Raw genomic sequence first — 15,374 nt, 5'->3', positions numbered from 1 at the left:
GTAGAGACATGGTGACCCGACTGAAAGGCCTGGGAAAAATGGGTCACAGACACCCCGGGTGTGTGCCACGCTCGCCTATCATTCCCCACCTTGGGAAGGGCGCACTGACTCCGCCCCGGGTGTGCAGGAGGTGGACAGGGCCAAGGATTCAGCAGCGAGACAACAGCACGTGGAAGGATCTAGGTGGAGTCAGTGACTAGGGAGTCAAGGGGCGCGGCCAACAGGGGCGAGGCACCAACGCTCGGTCGGAGGGGGCGTGGTTTTAGTGTGCGAAGAGGCGTGAGCAACAAGGGGCGTGATCGGATAGGGGGCGTGACCACACGGGGGCGGGACGGTGACGCGCTTTGACGCGCGATCCCGGAAGCGGTGTCAGTACTGGGGAGCCGGCGGCGGGCGGCGAGCGGCGGGCGGCGAGGACTTGTTGTTCTTCGCCGAGTCGGAGCGTGGAGTCCTGAGCGCGCAGGCGGAGGCGGCGAATACGGGGGGAGAGAGCAGAAGCGCGCGTGGAGAGTGCGTGTCCACGAGGAGCCGCCGCGCCCGGCCCCGCGCGCGACCCGGGTGAGTGAGGGGCTTCGGGACAGGGTAGGGGGACCCCGAGTTCGCGCACCTGAAGGCGGCGCACCGCGAAGGCCGTGAGGCCCAGCTTGGGCCTCGAGCACGTGCCACGCGGGACCTGGCTAAGGGCCCACGCGGGACCCGCCACGTGCGGGAGAGCAGCTCCCGGGAGCCGTGCTCACCTGGCCACTTCCATCGCCGTAGATCCCCCCCCCCCCGCCCCGCCAGCCGCTACCCGGCAGGGGCCTGGATAACTGGTGTCCCTTTATAATCAGCTGACCGGCCAGCGGTGCCGGATGTGGAAGCTGTGGGTGGGGAGCGAGGCAGGTGACCGTCTTGGCCAGCCTATCGCTTCCTCCACTTTCTTCAGGTGTGGTCAGGGGCCAAGGTCTCTTCCAACTCTGAAGTGTGAGGTCCCCTTGTCGGGTGAGCGGATAGGTGTGTTAAGAGTGTGCCATGAGAAATCGGAAGCAAAATCTAGCAGATCACAGGTGGGGAAAGCCTCGTGGGTCCTAGGTGCCTGGCTTAGCTCCCTTTGCCGGAGAGAAACTCTTCTTACACCCAGAGATGGCAGCCACTCCAGCCTCCCAGAGCTTGCCCTGTTCACAGACGGTTGATGTTTGGGAGGGCAGGCTGCTTGGTGCTCTTGTTTCTCTTGTGAAGTTTTGCTGTGCCCTGCTTTTCACACAGCTCTATAGCCAGCACAGATGCACTTTAATAATTCACCCGCCAACGGACCGACAGGCACTCAGCTTTCCCTTGCCTGGTGCCCTCAGTCCCAAAAAGCCAGCTTATGCCACAGCTGGTAGTTAACTCAAAGCTTTGCTTTCTGTGGAGTCATCAGAAACAGCTCTGGGACCCCAGGGTTGGCGCTGCTGAGGTCTTACTGTGACAACCACGTTTCGAAAGGCATCTGGTGGCTTGCACGTGGGTACTGTGATGCCTCATTATGGCATTTTCAAGCCTGGTGTTTCTAGGGCCAGGGAGGTTTTTTTTTTAAGGCATTGATCTAAAGCTGTTATATTATGGTGGCGACATAACTGTAATGCCCGCTCGTGCCCACTCGGGAGTCTGAGGCAGGAAGATACTGAGCTTGAAGTCAGTTTGATACTGAGTTTGAACATGACTAGTTCAAGACCAGCCTTGGTTACATGGTGAGACTCTTCACCAAAAAACAAACCCAAACAACAAGTTATGGATTTAGGCATGTGGATGGAGCAAGGAAAGCTGTAGATAGGCAGGACATACCTATAGCCTGTGTCACTGTGGACAACCCTTACGACAAAAGCTTCCTTGCTCCTCAGATATATCAGCAGGAGAAATGTCATGAGTTTGACCTTGGTAAAGAAAGTAAGTCTGTTATAACTTAAAACTAAACTTCTTGTGATTCTAAAATAAAACATTTATTGGAGTAAAAAACCAAGCCAGACTTCTCTGGAGTACATTCTCCTCTTGTTCTTGAACTGAGCTGGGCTTGCAGGGCCGGGTTCCAAGTTCAGGGCTGTGTACTTTCCAGGTAGTTGCTAAAAATGGGAATTGGACAGAGGGTCCGGGGAAGCCATGTTTCCCCCAGAGTTGGCTCTTTCTGTGTCCCAGCCCTTCCTCTAGCCCCTTCAAGGCTTCTAGTGAGACCTTCCTGGTCACTCTATCTCAGGGACCCTCAGTTTTCAGTCCTGGCTCTGCCAGCCCCAGGGTTTGTTTACTGCCGCTGGCAATTCTTGATCGCAGTCTAGACCAAGAAGTTGTGTCTGTTTCTGCCCTGGCTGTTCTGAGTCTAAAGGTTTCTTGGAGTGGACTTTCTGGATCTCGGGTCTAGTTAGTCCACACGGGAAATGGAAATCAGGCCAGCTGGGAGAATTCTCTGTGTGGCCGATCTCGGGAGCTATAAACAGTGACTCATTCTCCCGCCCCACCCTCCCTGTCCCTGCTCCACTCCGGGAAGATGCCTGGTCGCTTGTATTTACTTTTGCTTTTTATAAGTCACACATGCGTTATAGTTCCTCTTAACTGCAGTTTCAGGAAACTGAGAGTGTTATCTGAAAATCTGTAGAATTTCACGGGGGTAGCCCTGGGCCTGGGTGATCATGCACTGCCTGGTCTAGGGGAGGATCCTGAAGCCTACATTGTTTGCCTGATGGCACGGCCTGAGGTCAGAGGTCAGGGTTAGAAGCTAGGGGCTGTCACGTCTGGTGGTGACACAATGCTGGTTCTTCCATGAGACCATCTGGTATGGTGGGGCAAGGGCACACACTTTCTCCAGGGCTTCTCTCCCTGTCTGAATCCCCCCTCTGCCTATAAAACAGAACTTTTTTAGTATCTTGATACCCTGAGGGAGCTGGTGTCAGTAACACAAGTTTTCTGCTTGACGGGGAGGGGCTCATTGTACAACAAAGCTACTGGAAGAAAATTCTAGAACCAGGTCTAGGACTTTGTGGAAGAAGCAGAAGTTGAGGGTGGCGTAGAGACCCTGTGCCCTCCACATTCAGGAGCACTCACCAGCCAGAGAAGGAAGCCCAGAGCAGGAAGCTGAGAAGGGAACTCCATGACCTGCACCAAGAGCAGCTTGGGGATTTGTTGTACCAAGGGAGACACTGAACCATACTTGGGGCTGGGCAGGAGACCTTGGGACTGAGGTTAAGAGCTGGTTCTGTGATTTCAGCACTTAGGAGGTAGAGGCAGGAGAAGAAGGTCAGTACTATGCTAGCCTGGGCTGTGTGGACCCTGTCTTAAACAGACAGGTCTGAAGAGAGAACTCAGCCCACATAAAGATGTTAGGTGTGGCCACACACTCTAATCCCAGTGCTGGGGAAGTAGAGACAGGAGGATCACTGAGCCTCTCTGGCTGGTCCACTGGCCTAGCCTTAGTGGTTAGTTCCAGGCCACTGAGAGACCCCGGTTTGAAAAAGTGAGGTGGCCAGTGAGATGACTCAGGGGGTAAAGGTGCTTGATACCAAGTCCAATGACCTGAGTTCAGTTCCCCAAGACCCACATCGTGGAAGGAGAGAACTGACTTGCACAAATTATCCTCTGACCTTCACATATAATTTGGCAAGTATATATACACATATACATACAGATGTGCGCACACACACACACACACACACACACACTCCTTATATAAACCAGGCTAGCTTCACACTCCTGGATCCCAAATGCTAGGATTAAAGGTGTGAATCACCACACCCAGCAAATAAACGTAATTTTTAAGTTTAAAAAGAAAAACAGCAGATAAACAATCTGACAAATGACAGTACACACTTACACACATATGCAAATCTGGGCTTAGCTGTTCCCACCAGACATCCCCAGCTAAACATGGAGCTTAGAAGGTGGTTGAAACCCGAGGACCACCAGGGACAGGACGGGAACCCTAACAAGGACCTGGTGGCAGAGAGAACCACTCAGCCAGTCAGGGAGGGGAGGTCTGGGTGAGGGGCAGAGGGAAGGCAGCCACAGCTGAGGGGGCTGCGCCATGCAGCCTGCCGTCAGCCTGGAAGCTGCTTGAGTCACCTCTGGATGTAGCTGGGATGACACAGCTTCCTGAGATTGCAAATGCAAGGTGACCAGACGTCCTCTAGGCCAGGCAGACAGTTGTGGCTTATGGGAGGGCGGCCAGCCAGAGCTGGGCGGAGATGCCCCGCCGTGCACTGTGGGTGGACGGCACAGTAAAAACTTAGTGGTCTGTAGTGGGAGGAGGCTCATTTGACCGGCTGTGGTGTGGTTCATCAGCATGTGCCCACTGTGTGTGGCAGGTGATGTCAGCCCTCTGTACCCTTGGGGTCCTGGAAAGGGTACTTGACTCTGGGTACTTGTCAAAGGCTCCCAAGCAGAGGTGGCCACATCCTTAGTGGCTTTAGGTTCTGTGGCTTGCAGCTGTTAGAGGTTTGGGTTTGGTGTCTGCGGTTTGAACCTGTTCCCTTGGACAGAATGGGTCTCCCATCCTCCTCCTCATCCACCCCGCTCCCTGCTCCCTTTCCCCATTTTGGTATACTGGAAACCTGAAGAGCACATATCCTTGTCAGCTGGGCTGGGCAGTAGGAGCCAGGGTCAGGGAGCTGCAGTTGGTAACACCTTGTGGAACAGGGGGCATCATCTAGAACCCTCAACTGAAGCAGGGAGAGAGGTGGATGATCCAGGCTCCACATTACCTTGAGCAAGATGGAGACCCTTTGAGACTGGGTCTTTCTTTCTGATCCACCATAGGTCTGGTAGCAAGGCCCCCATGGCTTCCTGTCTATTTTTCCATTGGACCTGGGCATGGTCCTTCTAGCTGTGTGCTATGTCCTTCATTCAGGGAGGGAGGTCTGAGGCTGGGCTGAGGGACAGCTAATGGAGGTGAGAAGTGGGTTGGGAGATGTTGTGCTGACTCGCTCACTCTCTGAGGACAGTTTACTAGATTGCAGTCTACCTGGACTGCCTGCTATTCCTGGGTGCCCAGGCTGGATTCCCACGCTCTGCAGTATGCCCCTCTGCTCTTTATGCATAGGGTCTTCTCCCTCAGTCCATCTTGAAATGGAAGATCTGGCCACTCTGTACCCGCTGGCTGGCTGTGCTTATCAGAAGATCTAGGGCAGATCTTCTTGGCTAGATGTGCCTAGCTTGGATTGGTGACTTAGAACTGCCACCCAGGACCCCTGTCTTGATGGCCTTTTCAAATTGCAAAAGGCAACAGGAATGATGGGAGGGGGTCAGCTGCTTCTCTGGGGGTTCCTCTGCTTCAGCCTGTTGCCCTGTGTAGTTTGGCTGTGGCTACTGAATCTCTAACCCCTGGCTCAGCAGGGAGGCCTTGAGGCTCCCCTGAGAGTTCATGGCTTACAGAAGCCATTAAGAGTAGTTTGGTTTTTGTGGGTGGTGGTGGCAAATCTTTAATCCCAGCACTCTGAGGCAGAGGCAGAGGGATCTCTGTGAGCTCCAGGCCAGCTTGGTCTACAGAGCAAGTTCCAGTACACAGTCAGAGCTACAGTGACTCGCTGTTTTGAAATCACGTTTGTCTTACAAACTTCTATAACGAATGCAGGGCTCTCTGCTGCCCAGACAAAGCTCAGGGGTGGTCCAAGTCCTGGGTTCTTTCCCCAGCACCACCGGAAACTTCCAAACAATACATTCCCCCTTGGGCTCCTTTACATTCCTTGATTTTTTTTTTTAATGATTCTGTGGATGGATGCATATACTAGGCACGCAGTCTGTCACTGAGCTACAACTCCAGCCCTCTCTCCTTTTTATTTTGAGACAGGGTCTCACTAAGTTGTCCAGAGTGACCTTGAACACACTCTGTAGCCCAGGCGCCTTCAACTTGTGATCCTCCTCCCTCAGCCTCCCAGGGTACTAAGATGAGAGGCCTGGCTTGATCTATGATGGATAGGTTGGGACGATACCCATGTGCATGTATTTGGGGCAGGGGCACCTTCCAGCACCATCCTAGCCACATGCTGAGTTGCTGAAGATCTCTGTTCCCTAGATTGTCCCCCATGATTGGCAGCAGGCAGAAGGGCACACCTCTGACCCAGGGTCAATGTGTGCCTCACCTTTCACCCTGACAGACTTCTACAGTGTTGGACATGCAGGATGAAGTTTGAGTTATCTTGACAGGGGTCCAAGTGTCCCAGAGGCAGAAACCCAGCTGGGGCAGGATAAGCTGGGGTAAACTTCGTAGCTCATTGTAAGTGTGCCCCCAGGACTACTGAGTGGGGCCTCTCAGCCAGCATCACCGGCCATCACTGGTGCTGGTTCTCTCATCTTTTTCTGAGGAAGAGACTAGAGCATTGGGAGGGGTTGGCATTTGTCCATGGCCTCTTGGCTTCATGTTTCATCTTCAAGCCAGCCGAGGACTGAAGAAGGGTCCCTGAACTCAGACCCCAGCAGAAGCCCATGAGGTGGGTGTAGATGGAGAGAGCCAGGGAGGGGCCCTTCCTGCTGGCCGCGTGGCCCCATCCAGTGGTCAGTTGATTTTCATGGTGTCACCTGGGGGCAGGCCCCTGCCCTGTGCACATCCTGGCCACCTGGTGTCACAGCCCCATCATCATGGGGTGGAAAGATTCCTGCCCCAAGCTGAGCCCTGGCCTGTGGGTCTCAGCACCTGTGGTCTAAGTTGAGTCCCCCTTCTTCCCCGAGTTGAGTCCCCCTTCTTCCCCAGCACCTTCCTTTTCCGCTGGCAGTGGCCCCTGGGGCCCGTGAACATGCGGGTGGGAGGGGTGTCCTTGTGTGGGAATGTGAGCCGACTCTGTAAACAGCCCGTGACTCACCACATAGCTATGTCACTGACGCTGGGGTTACAAGTTGGAAGAGATGCCCAACCCCTCCTCCCTCTTTACGGAAAACTTTCTCAGGGCTCCTGGGGCTCCTAGGCGCCTGGTTCCTGAGAGTTCCTAATGGAGTGGCGGAAACCCGTGACTTCCCTAGTGCCACTGTAACCCAGCTGGAGCTGGAGGTGATCTGTGATTACAGTTTGCCCACGTCCCCGTGTGGTCTCTTATCTCCATTAGATCACCCCACCAGCTCAGGTCCCAGATGGGTACTGTGTCAGGATGCATACTGGTTTACCTGAGCCTCCTCTAGGATGGCTCTGTCCCTGTCCTGCTCTTCTTACTGCCATTTCCTCTGAGAGTGACCTGTGATGTCACCAGGGTGCTGGGCGTCTATTGCCAGAGTCAATATCTGCCTCTCACTGATGACTTTTTTTGACAGTGAGGGTGGTGGGCACTGGAGACAGGACCCCATCAGAGGTGGGATCATAGGGTAGAGAGATGGGGCCTGAGGGCCCCAGGTCTGTGGGGGAGGGGCAGTGGAGGTCACCCACTGTCTTGTTCATGCCTGTCCTCCACACTCTCCTTTGTGTGGTTTCCCTGACGTCCCTTGTTCTGTGCCTGTCATTGTCACGGTTTAAAATTCAAGAGATGGCTGTGTATCCCACCAAAGGCCATCCCCATCCCTCTTGCCCCTTCCCCAGCTGTCAGGGAATGAATGGGTTTGTTTACTGCCTGAGAACCTCGTGTTGTCTTTCTGCACAGACTTGACCCACAAGTCCCGAATGCTTTTGGGCTTCACCGTTGCCATGGAGACCATGGGGGGTTGGCTACATCCCAAGGTCGCCATGGCAACTATCAGAGGGGAATCATGCTTGAGATGCTTTGGCTGGCTTTTTCATGAATGATGAGGGTGTGTGACACAATGCAGACTGGAGAATGAGAAGGGCGGGCCAGGGGGCTGGCGGGCCGGCCACAGGGACAGTTCCTCGCCAGACGGCCTAGTGGGTCTGTCAGGTGGCTGCGGTTCTCTGCCTGTGCCTCTGGCTGGATCCTCTGAACCTGCTACCCATCAGTAGCCACCCCACCCCACCCATAGGGGCCTTGGGGTCACTCTGAGGGGCTGGGGTGGCCTGGGAGGAGTGGTGATGTCACAGCTGCAGTGTCCTTCACGGCGGTAGGTGTCCCATGGGTTGCTGGAGGGCAGGGCTAGGGAGGAGTGGCAGGTGTTCTGTACCCCACCTTCTTTAGGGGTGAGTGAAATTTCGGGAAAGGGCCTTTCTTCTCCCTGGTGAGCCATTGCGGAGCCCTTGCTAAGGGACACTGTCCCAAGGCCCTCTTTCTGAGCTGAGAACTGCAGCTCTGCAGCTGGCAGGTCCCTCTGGTCTTGAGGCTGCAGTACCTGGTTTCCCACGGCTGTAAGTATATTGTCTGAATTCAGGCTGTGGGGACCCAGAGCAGAAAGCAGCAATTGCTCATGACGGACAGATACCCCACAGTGCTGATGGCTTCAGCATGAGCCTGGGTGGGGAACAGGACGGCAGCCCCCATTGACCTAGGGGGCCTGTCTGCTCGGAGGGCTGATGCTGGAGTATGAGGCGTGGTTGGGTCTCATGTCTGCCTGCTAGGCAGATGCAGAATGGCCAGGACGGCCACTCCAGATTGCTTAAGGCAGTGGTTCTTGGCCTGTGGGACACAACCCCTTAGGGAATCAAACTACTCTTTTACAGGGGTTGTCTAAGGACGTCAGAAAACATAGATATTTACGTTATGATTCACAGCAGTAACAAAACTAGTTACGAAGTAGCATTGAAAATAGTTTTATGGTTGGGGTCACCACAACATGAGAAACAGAATTAGAGTCACAGCATTAGGAAGGTTGATAATCACTATTGTACGCCCTTGTGAACTGGATGGGGGGGGGGGGACATGTTACTTTGTAACTGAATTGGGCTTGTTCTGAAACATGTAGAGTTGCTAGCCAGACATACTAGGACAGGAACAAGCAGATTTACATGTGCTTCCCCTTTATTTTAGAGCTGAGGTTCTCTTGTTACTGTCTCTGGTTGTTGAGAGAAGAACTGATTCCAAGTATTGTTACTCAGAGGCAATGCCCGTAGCTTGCTGGGTCCTGACCCACACTGTTTCTTTCTTTCCAGAGACAGTTTCCTGGTGGTTCCGTCCTGGTGACAGGGCCCAGGTTATGACGACTAATCCCAAGCCGAACAAGGCATTGAAGGTAAGGTGGGCTGGACCAGCATGGGCTGTGACTGGCACTGTCCTGGCATGGCACAGGGAAGACTCACCCTGTCCTGGCAGCCCCACTTGTACAGCACAGCCCCTAAAACGAGGTTAGCTTTGTCCTCAGGAATTGGTGAAGGATCCCAGAAGGAGAGGTGGGACAGTGGCCCAGAAGAGCCTGGCCTTGTTGACCAGGAAGGTAGCTCACAGGTGGAGGGGTGGGTGGTAAGACAGGTGCTGCGTAGATCCTAGCCACCTGGAGCTGCATCCACAGGCCCTTCATCTGCCCAAACTCATCCCCCCTCCTGTGCCAGGTAAGCTGATGTCCTGTCTGCCGGCCCAGGCCCTTACTCCCTTCTGGGCCTTTTCAACCTTTGTCACCAAAGGTGCTTCTGAGTCAGTTTTCTTGCCTCGCAGGCTTTTGAGTGCTGTGTGCTGGACTCCCTTGAGTGAGCCCTGACCAGCCAGATTCACGCTTTGCACCAGTGGGTAGACGTCAGGGAAGAGCAGGGCCACTGTATCATCCTGTCCCTTACCTAGAAGAGCATCTGAGGGGAAATAGCCCAGTTCCTTGGGTGTCTAGAAAACTTAAGTTGGGGCTGGAGAGATGGCTTAGTGGTTAAGAGCATTGCCTGCTCTTCCAAAGGTTCTGAGTTCAATTCCCAGCAACCACATGGGGGCTCACAACCATCTGTAATAAGATCTAGTGCCCTCTTCTGGCCTGCAGACATACACACGATAGAATATTGTATACATAATAAATAAATATAAAAAATATCACAGGCTTATTTTTCAAAAAAAAAAAAAAGAAAAGAAAACTTAAGTTGACTCAAGACCTTACTTCCCAAGGGACTGGCTGTCAGGTCCTCCTGTTCAAAGAGGGGTCACAGCAACAGCAGTGGGGTTGTTTGTGGTACCCTGCCATGGGCATAATCTTGGAGTCCCATGCTGCCACCTTGATGTAGAATGGGAACATTACATAATGTAGATGCACTTCTGGGCCTTTGTGATCCCAGTCTTTGTGTGGACCCTGTCTCCCCCGTGCTGACTCTTGCTTATCTGGCTCCTTAGGTTAAGAAGGAGGCGGGCGAGAACGCCCCTGTACTTAGTGATGATGAGCTGGTGTCCATGTCGGTGCGGGAGCTGAACCAGCACCTGCGGGGGCTCACCAAAGAGGAGGTGACTCGGCTGAAGCAGCGGCGGCGCACACTCAAGAACCGTGGCTACGCAGCTAGCTGCCGTATCAAGCGTGTGACCCAGAAGGAGGAGCTGGAGCGGCAGCGTGTAGAGTTGCAACAGGAAGTAGAGAAGCTGGCCCGGGAGAACAGCAGCATGCGACTGGAGCTGGATGCCTTGCGCTCCAAGTACGAGGCCCTGCAGACCTTTGCACGCACCGTGGCCCGGGGGCCTGTCACACCAACCAAGGTGGCCACCACCAGTGTCATCACCATCGTCAAATCCGCAGAGCTCTCCTCCACCTCTGTGCCATTTTCAGCTGCCTCCTAGTGCCTGCCGGGGCCGGGCAGGGCGTGGGCAGTGGCACAGCCCTCACGCCTCTCCCGGGCTCCCTAGTACAGATTCCTCATGTCCACTTGCCCACTGTGCACCCTGTGGGGCTGAAGGCAAGGAGAGCAGGGACAGGCGGATGCAGGATAAAAGGGAGGCTCTCATGAGCCAGTGCTACAAGCAACCCCCACTCACATCTCTCCTTCCCCCAGGGGTGTGGTTTTAGTTGCTGACAGGAACCACACGGGCCATCAGCATGAACAACTCCAGGCCCCCTGTGAGAGGGAGTGAGAACTCGTCTTCCACTTCTCTGGTGCCTGCCTGTCAGCGCCATCAGTGCTATCCCCTAAGGGCCTCCAGCTGGGGTGGACACCATACTGTCACTTTCTGGGCTCTGGCCTTGTCCTTATCAAGGGGCGCTACTACCTGCTTTAGCCCTTAGAGCCAAGTCCACGCCCTGGGAAACAGTTCCCAGTATAGCCTCCTGCAGAGGCTACTTCATGTGTTCCTGTGTGTATACAGGCTGTCACGGCAGCCTGTGTGAAGACAGGAAACCACTGGGCCAGGTGGCCACACAGGAGAGCCTGTCCAGTATGTGTAGTGAGGGTTACACGGATGTCCTGGAATGTCCCTGGGGGTGTGTTAGTTAAGGTTGCCCATTGTGGTGCAGGGGCCATCTGTCCATAGAGCCAGCAAACAGTAGGGACCGGGTTCCCTAGGGCTTAGCAGAGAGGAGAGGCTGGAGGGGAGCCGGTGAAGCCTGAGAGGTGTTGAGGGTTACAGAAATGGCTGTTAAGATGTGTCTTGTTGCTGGGGAAAAAAACAAAACAAAATAGGAATGAGGCGAAGTCAGGGTGAAGTCCTGGCGGCCCAGGGGATGTGGAAGAGGCCTAAGAGGCTTAGATAGTATGGAGGGACAAAGGGTGCATCTGTAGGGCCTCGTGGACACGCCCTGTGGGTGTCAGCAGGGGCCCAGGGCAGACTGTATGTGCAGATACTCTGCAACTTTGGTGCCCAATTGTTACCTGCCTATTCCTCCTTCATAGCGTTCTGGGCCATCGGCCATCTTGTGCTTTCTTACTGAAGGGATTATGTCCTCCAGGCTCTGAGGAGTATATGGTGGACAAGGAGTCGGGGGCAGGCTGAGCCAAAGCCAGGCACTTAGGAAGCACTGTTGGAACCATTGCCTTGGTAGGTAATCCATATTGGATATCAATAAGGACCATGGGATATTTAAAGAGAGAGAAGATATATATATATATAAAATTATATACACATTTTATCGTACAGATTTTTTCATAACAGTTTTCTTTCCCAGTTTGATACTGTAGATCTTTTATTAATGCAGAGTAGGTTGGCCAGTGAGATGGGGAACTGGCCATGGATGGAGGCCCAGAGTGCCAACAGCCTCCCTTAGTCTTTCTGTGGTGGCGTTGGGTATGCTTGGGTCACTGGTGAAGCTTGTTCCAGCAGGTATCACACTGAAATGCGTGGTCTCCAGGGTAGTCTCCAGTGGTAGGCAGGTGACCCCTGGCTGCGGGTTGCTGCCCACTGCAGGCCTGTGGTGGTCTCCATGAAGGAGACTCCATACTGTTGGCCTGCAGGCTGGATGGGGCTTTCAGTGCCACCTGGAGCGCCTGTGCAGGGTACCTGCCTGAAGGGGGCTGGGAAGGGTGTGAGCGTGCCCCGTGGCTCTTTGTCACCGAAATTTCATCATCACAATTTAATATATGGAGTTTTTATTTAAGATAAAAGTGAGTTTTCTGTCTTGTTCCTCTGACTTCTCAAAGCAAGCTTTACTTTTTCAAAAGGTGGCAGGGACGCATGCTGACCACGTGGAGGCCTGGTGTCCCCAGCCACCTTGGCAGTTTCATTTCAATATTTATTTTTGTGCTTCCTCCTTCCCCTCATGTTATAAATTATTGAGAAGAGATCACAGACTGTTGACCCCCTGTCTGTGCCCCGCCTCATGGCCACTACCTAATTTATTGCTGTACATGTCGCTGTGACTGCTTTTGTATCTTTGCAATAAAGAATTTCCTGTTTGAGATGCTTTCCGGTGTGTGGATGGTGATGTGGTTGGGAACCCCGTGTCCTGCCCTGCAGCCTGGGCTGGCCTTCCCTGAGGCCTAGCCTTCTACTCTGCACACCTTGGTGTTCTCCCCAGGCCATCTTCTGAGATACAGGGACGAAGTAGTACAAGGTGACACCTTCCACCTGCACTCCTGGTCATTGGCACATATATCTGAATATCCAGGCTACCCTGGCAAGAAGTCTCTGATGGCCAATGTAACTTGTGCTTCATAGTTGGGAACCTCTGAGACCTGAGCCCCCCTTTCTCATGGGGTGGGTCATACCGGCTGCTTGGCCTCAGCCCCTGAGCAATGACAGGTGGGGTCTAGGATGGTCATGCAGGGCACTGCAAGAGGGGCAGGGTCTTAAGTAAGGCCCAGAGCAATGTTCCAGTTTGCTGAAGCTAATGAAATGCTCTCAGAAGTCTGACTAGAGCTTGGGATAGCTCAGTTGACTTGGTGAAGTGCTGGCCTTGCAAGCATGAGAACCTGGGTTCAATCCCTTGAAACCACACAGAATAGCCAGGTGCATATTTGTAATCTCAGTGTTAGGGAGGCAGAGACAAGTAGATCTCTGGGGCTCGCTGGCCACCTGGCCTAGCCCGCTTGGTGATTTTTCAAGACAGAAACAGTCTCTAGCTAGGCCAGATTATTTCTCTACAGCTGACCTCTGAATCTTCTGGTCTTCCTGTTCCTGAGTAGTAACCAACCTCTGGGCAGAGACTATAAAAGGTCCACTCATGTGGCACACCCATACCATGTAGACTGCTTTGGGTTTTACTTGGGCTACCTCACACATGGGGACCAGAGGTCAAAACAGGTTCAAAAATGGCAAGAGCCCTTCATGGTGGTTCATGCCTATAAATCACTGTAGTTAGGAGGATGAGGTAGCAAGATCATTCCAAGTCCAGGGGTAGCCTTGGCTACATAAGAGTTTGAGGTTAGCCTTGGCTAAATAGTGAGTTCCAGGCCAGCTTAACTTACAGAGTAAGACCCTGTCTCAAAGAGTGAGGGCTAGTGTGATGGCTTAGAATAGTGCCTGCCGTGTAAATGTAAGATCCCCAACCCCGACATAAAAAACTCGCAGAGCCAGGCGATGGTGGCGCACGCCTTTAATCCCAGCACTCGGGAGGCAGAGGCAGGTGAGTCTGTGAGTTTGAGGCCAGCCTGGTCTACAAGAGCTAGTTCCAGGACAGCCAGGGCTGTTACACAGAGAGACCCTGTCTTGATAAACCAAACTAAACCCAAACAAAACACCTGTTACGTGTGTGTAATCCCAGCAATTGTAGGGACAAAGACAAGCAGATCTTTGGTGCTTACTGGCTAGCAAGCCTAGCCAAAATGATGAAACTCTACATTCAGCGAGAGATCCTGTCCTAAAAACTAATGTGGAAAATAACCAAGGAAGACACCCAGTATTGACCTCTGACCTCCTTACAAATGTACACACACATGAAATAGCAGAAGGTTGTGCCAGGATCTGCACAGTTACTGCCTGGCAAGCTGTCCCTCCTTGGGCCCCATGGGTCAGACTTGCAGTTGGTCCTTTCACCAGAGGCGATGAGACCGAAGCCCCCTTCTTTCTCTGGTATTCCGATGACTTCCCATTATTCTTTGACCACCTTGGCCTGGTCAGATCCTTCTGAGTTAGTCCACAGCCACATTCCATGATAACCATGGCCCAACTTTGCTTGGTGTCAAGTTGGACTGAGGCATGTCTGAATAGAGGTGGAGGGGGAGAGGGAAGCAAGGCGCAGTGACCCCTACTGGTAGCATCCCCTACTGGCTCAGTAACTGCAGGCAACTTGTTGAATTTCTTTGGTTGGCACACCTTCCCCAGGACCAGGGTACAGAGGTTCCTGGTGCATGTGTGGGTGTTTAGTGATGTCAGTTTGGCCTTCTCTCTAAAGTGCAGACCCCAGATACTGCCCAAGGCCTGGGATCTTACTTTGTGTCTGAGCTCCTGGGAAGCGGATCCTTCCTAGCTTGTCGCTGCTTATGGCCTCTCCAGGGCAAAGGAAGGCAGCCCCCTGCTGGCCGAGCCCTAAGCCTCCTCTAAGCCTCCTCTCGTATTTGAAGGCCAGCGCTGAGCCTCTAGAGTGTAGGACTCTCGGAGTATTGAGCCCCTCCCAGTTCTGCTGACTGTGTGGGCTGAGGGGGCCACCCTGTGGGCCTGCCCGTCCCAGAAGGCAGATAAGTGGGTGTGGGTGCAGTCAGGTGCAGGGAGGAACAGAGTCTATCTTATCAACCCAGAAGAGCCAGGGAGACGCCACTGGCCTTGACTCCTCCTGTCTCTGGGCCCCAAGAACAAGAAGGCAGAGAAGTGCAGCCGCCTTGTCTGATACTGTGGGCTCTGGGAGCTGGCAACTGGGCAAAGCGATGCTGTTTCTAGGTGGTTTCCACCAGGCACTTCTGTCTGGTCGCTGACTCCCTACCCCTGTTACCTTTGTCCTCCGTGTTTCCAAAGCCAGTCTAGCCTATCCCAGACTCCCTGAGCACTGAACTGGGTACACAGGAAGAGGAAAGACAGAAGGGGGCTCCCAGGCCTGAGTCCCTGTACTCAGGCATGCTAGGCTGTGTGCCACAAGCTTTATAAAACACTTTAGGGTTGGGCCAACCTGAGGTTCAGAGGGAGGTGACTGTCCCAACTTTTGTTGTGGAACAGAGCTGGTCATCTGGGGACAAGGTCCACACCCTTTGCCCTATACTGCTCTGAGCCACATCGTGGCTCACACCTTGGCTGTTTCTGACACCCAGC

At 53.6% G+C, this 15,374-nt stretch overlaps 1 protein-coding gene across 1 annotated transcript; it reads left to right on the top strand.

The window, feature by feature from the left end:
* Positions 1 to 371: 371 nt before the first annotated feature.
* Mafk (MAF bZIP transcription factor K) lies at positions 372 to 12,592 on the top strand. The gene is made up of 3 exons (XM_075974683.1): positions 372 to 558; positions 8,957 to 9,036; positions 10,110 to 12,592. Exons 2-3 carry the CDS (start codon positions 9,001 to 9,003, stop codon positions 10,542 to 10,544), a joined length of 471 nt encoding a protein of 156 aa, XP_075830798.1. The 5' UTR covers positions 372 to 558; positions 8,957 to 9,000; the 3' UTR covers positions 10,545 to 12,592.
* Positions 12,593 to 15,374: the final 2,782 nt, after the last annotated feature.

The sequence above is a fragment of the Microtus pennsylvanicus genome, chromosome 1 (genome assembly GCF_037038515.1).
Source record: "Microtus pennsylvanicus isolate mMicPen1 chromosome 1, mMicPen1.hap1, whole genome shotgun sequence".
NCBI classification, from domain to species: domain Eukaryota; kingdom Metazoa; phylum Chordata; class Mammalia; order Rodentia; family Cricetidae; genus Microtus; species Microtus pennsylvanicus.
This window is presented reverse-complemented; position numbering and strand designations above follow the sequence as displayed.

Coding starts and splice junctions, on each gene's coding strand:
- Mafk (XM_075974683.1), top strand. CDS start 9,001: ATGACGACTAATCCCAAGCCGAACAAGGCATTGAAG. Junction 9,037..10,109: donor AGCCGAACAAGGCATTGAAG/GTAAGGTGGGCT, acceptor CTGGCTCCTTAG/GTTAAGAAGGAGGCGGGCGA.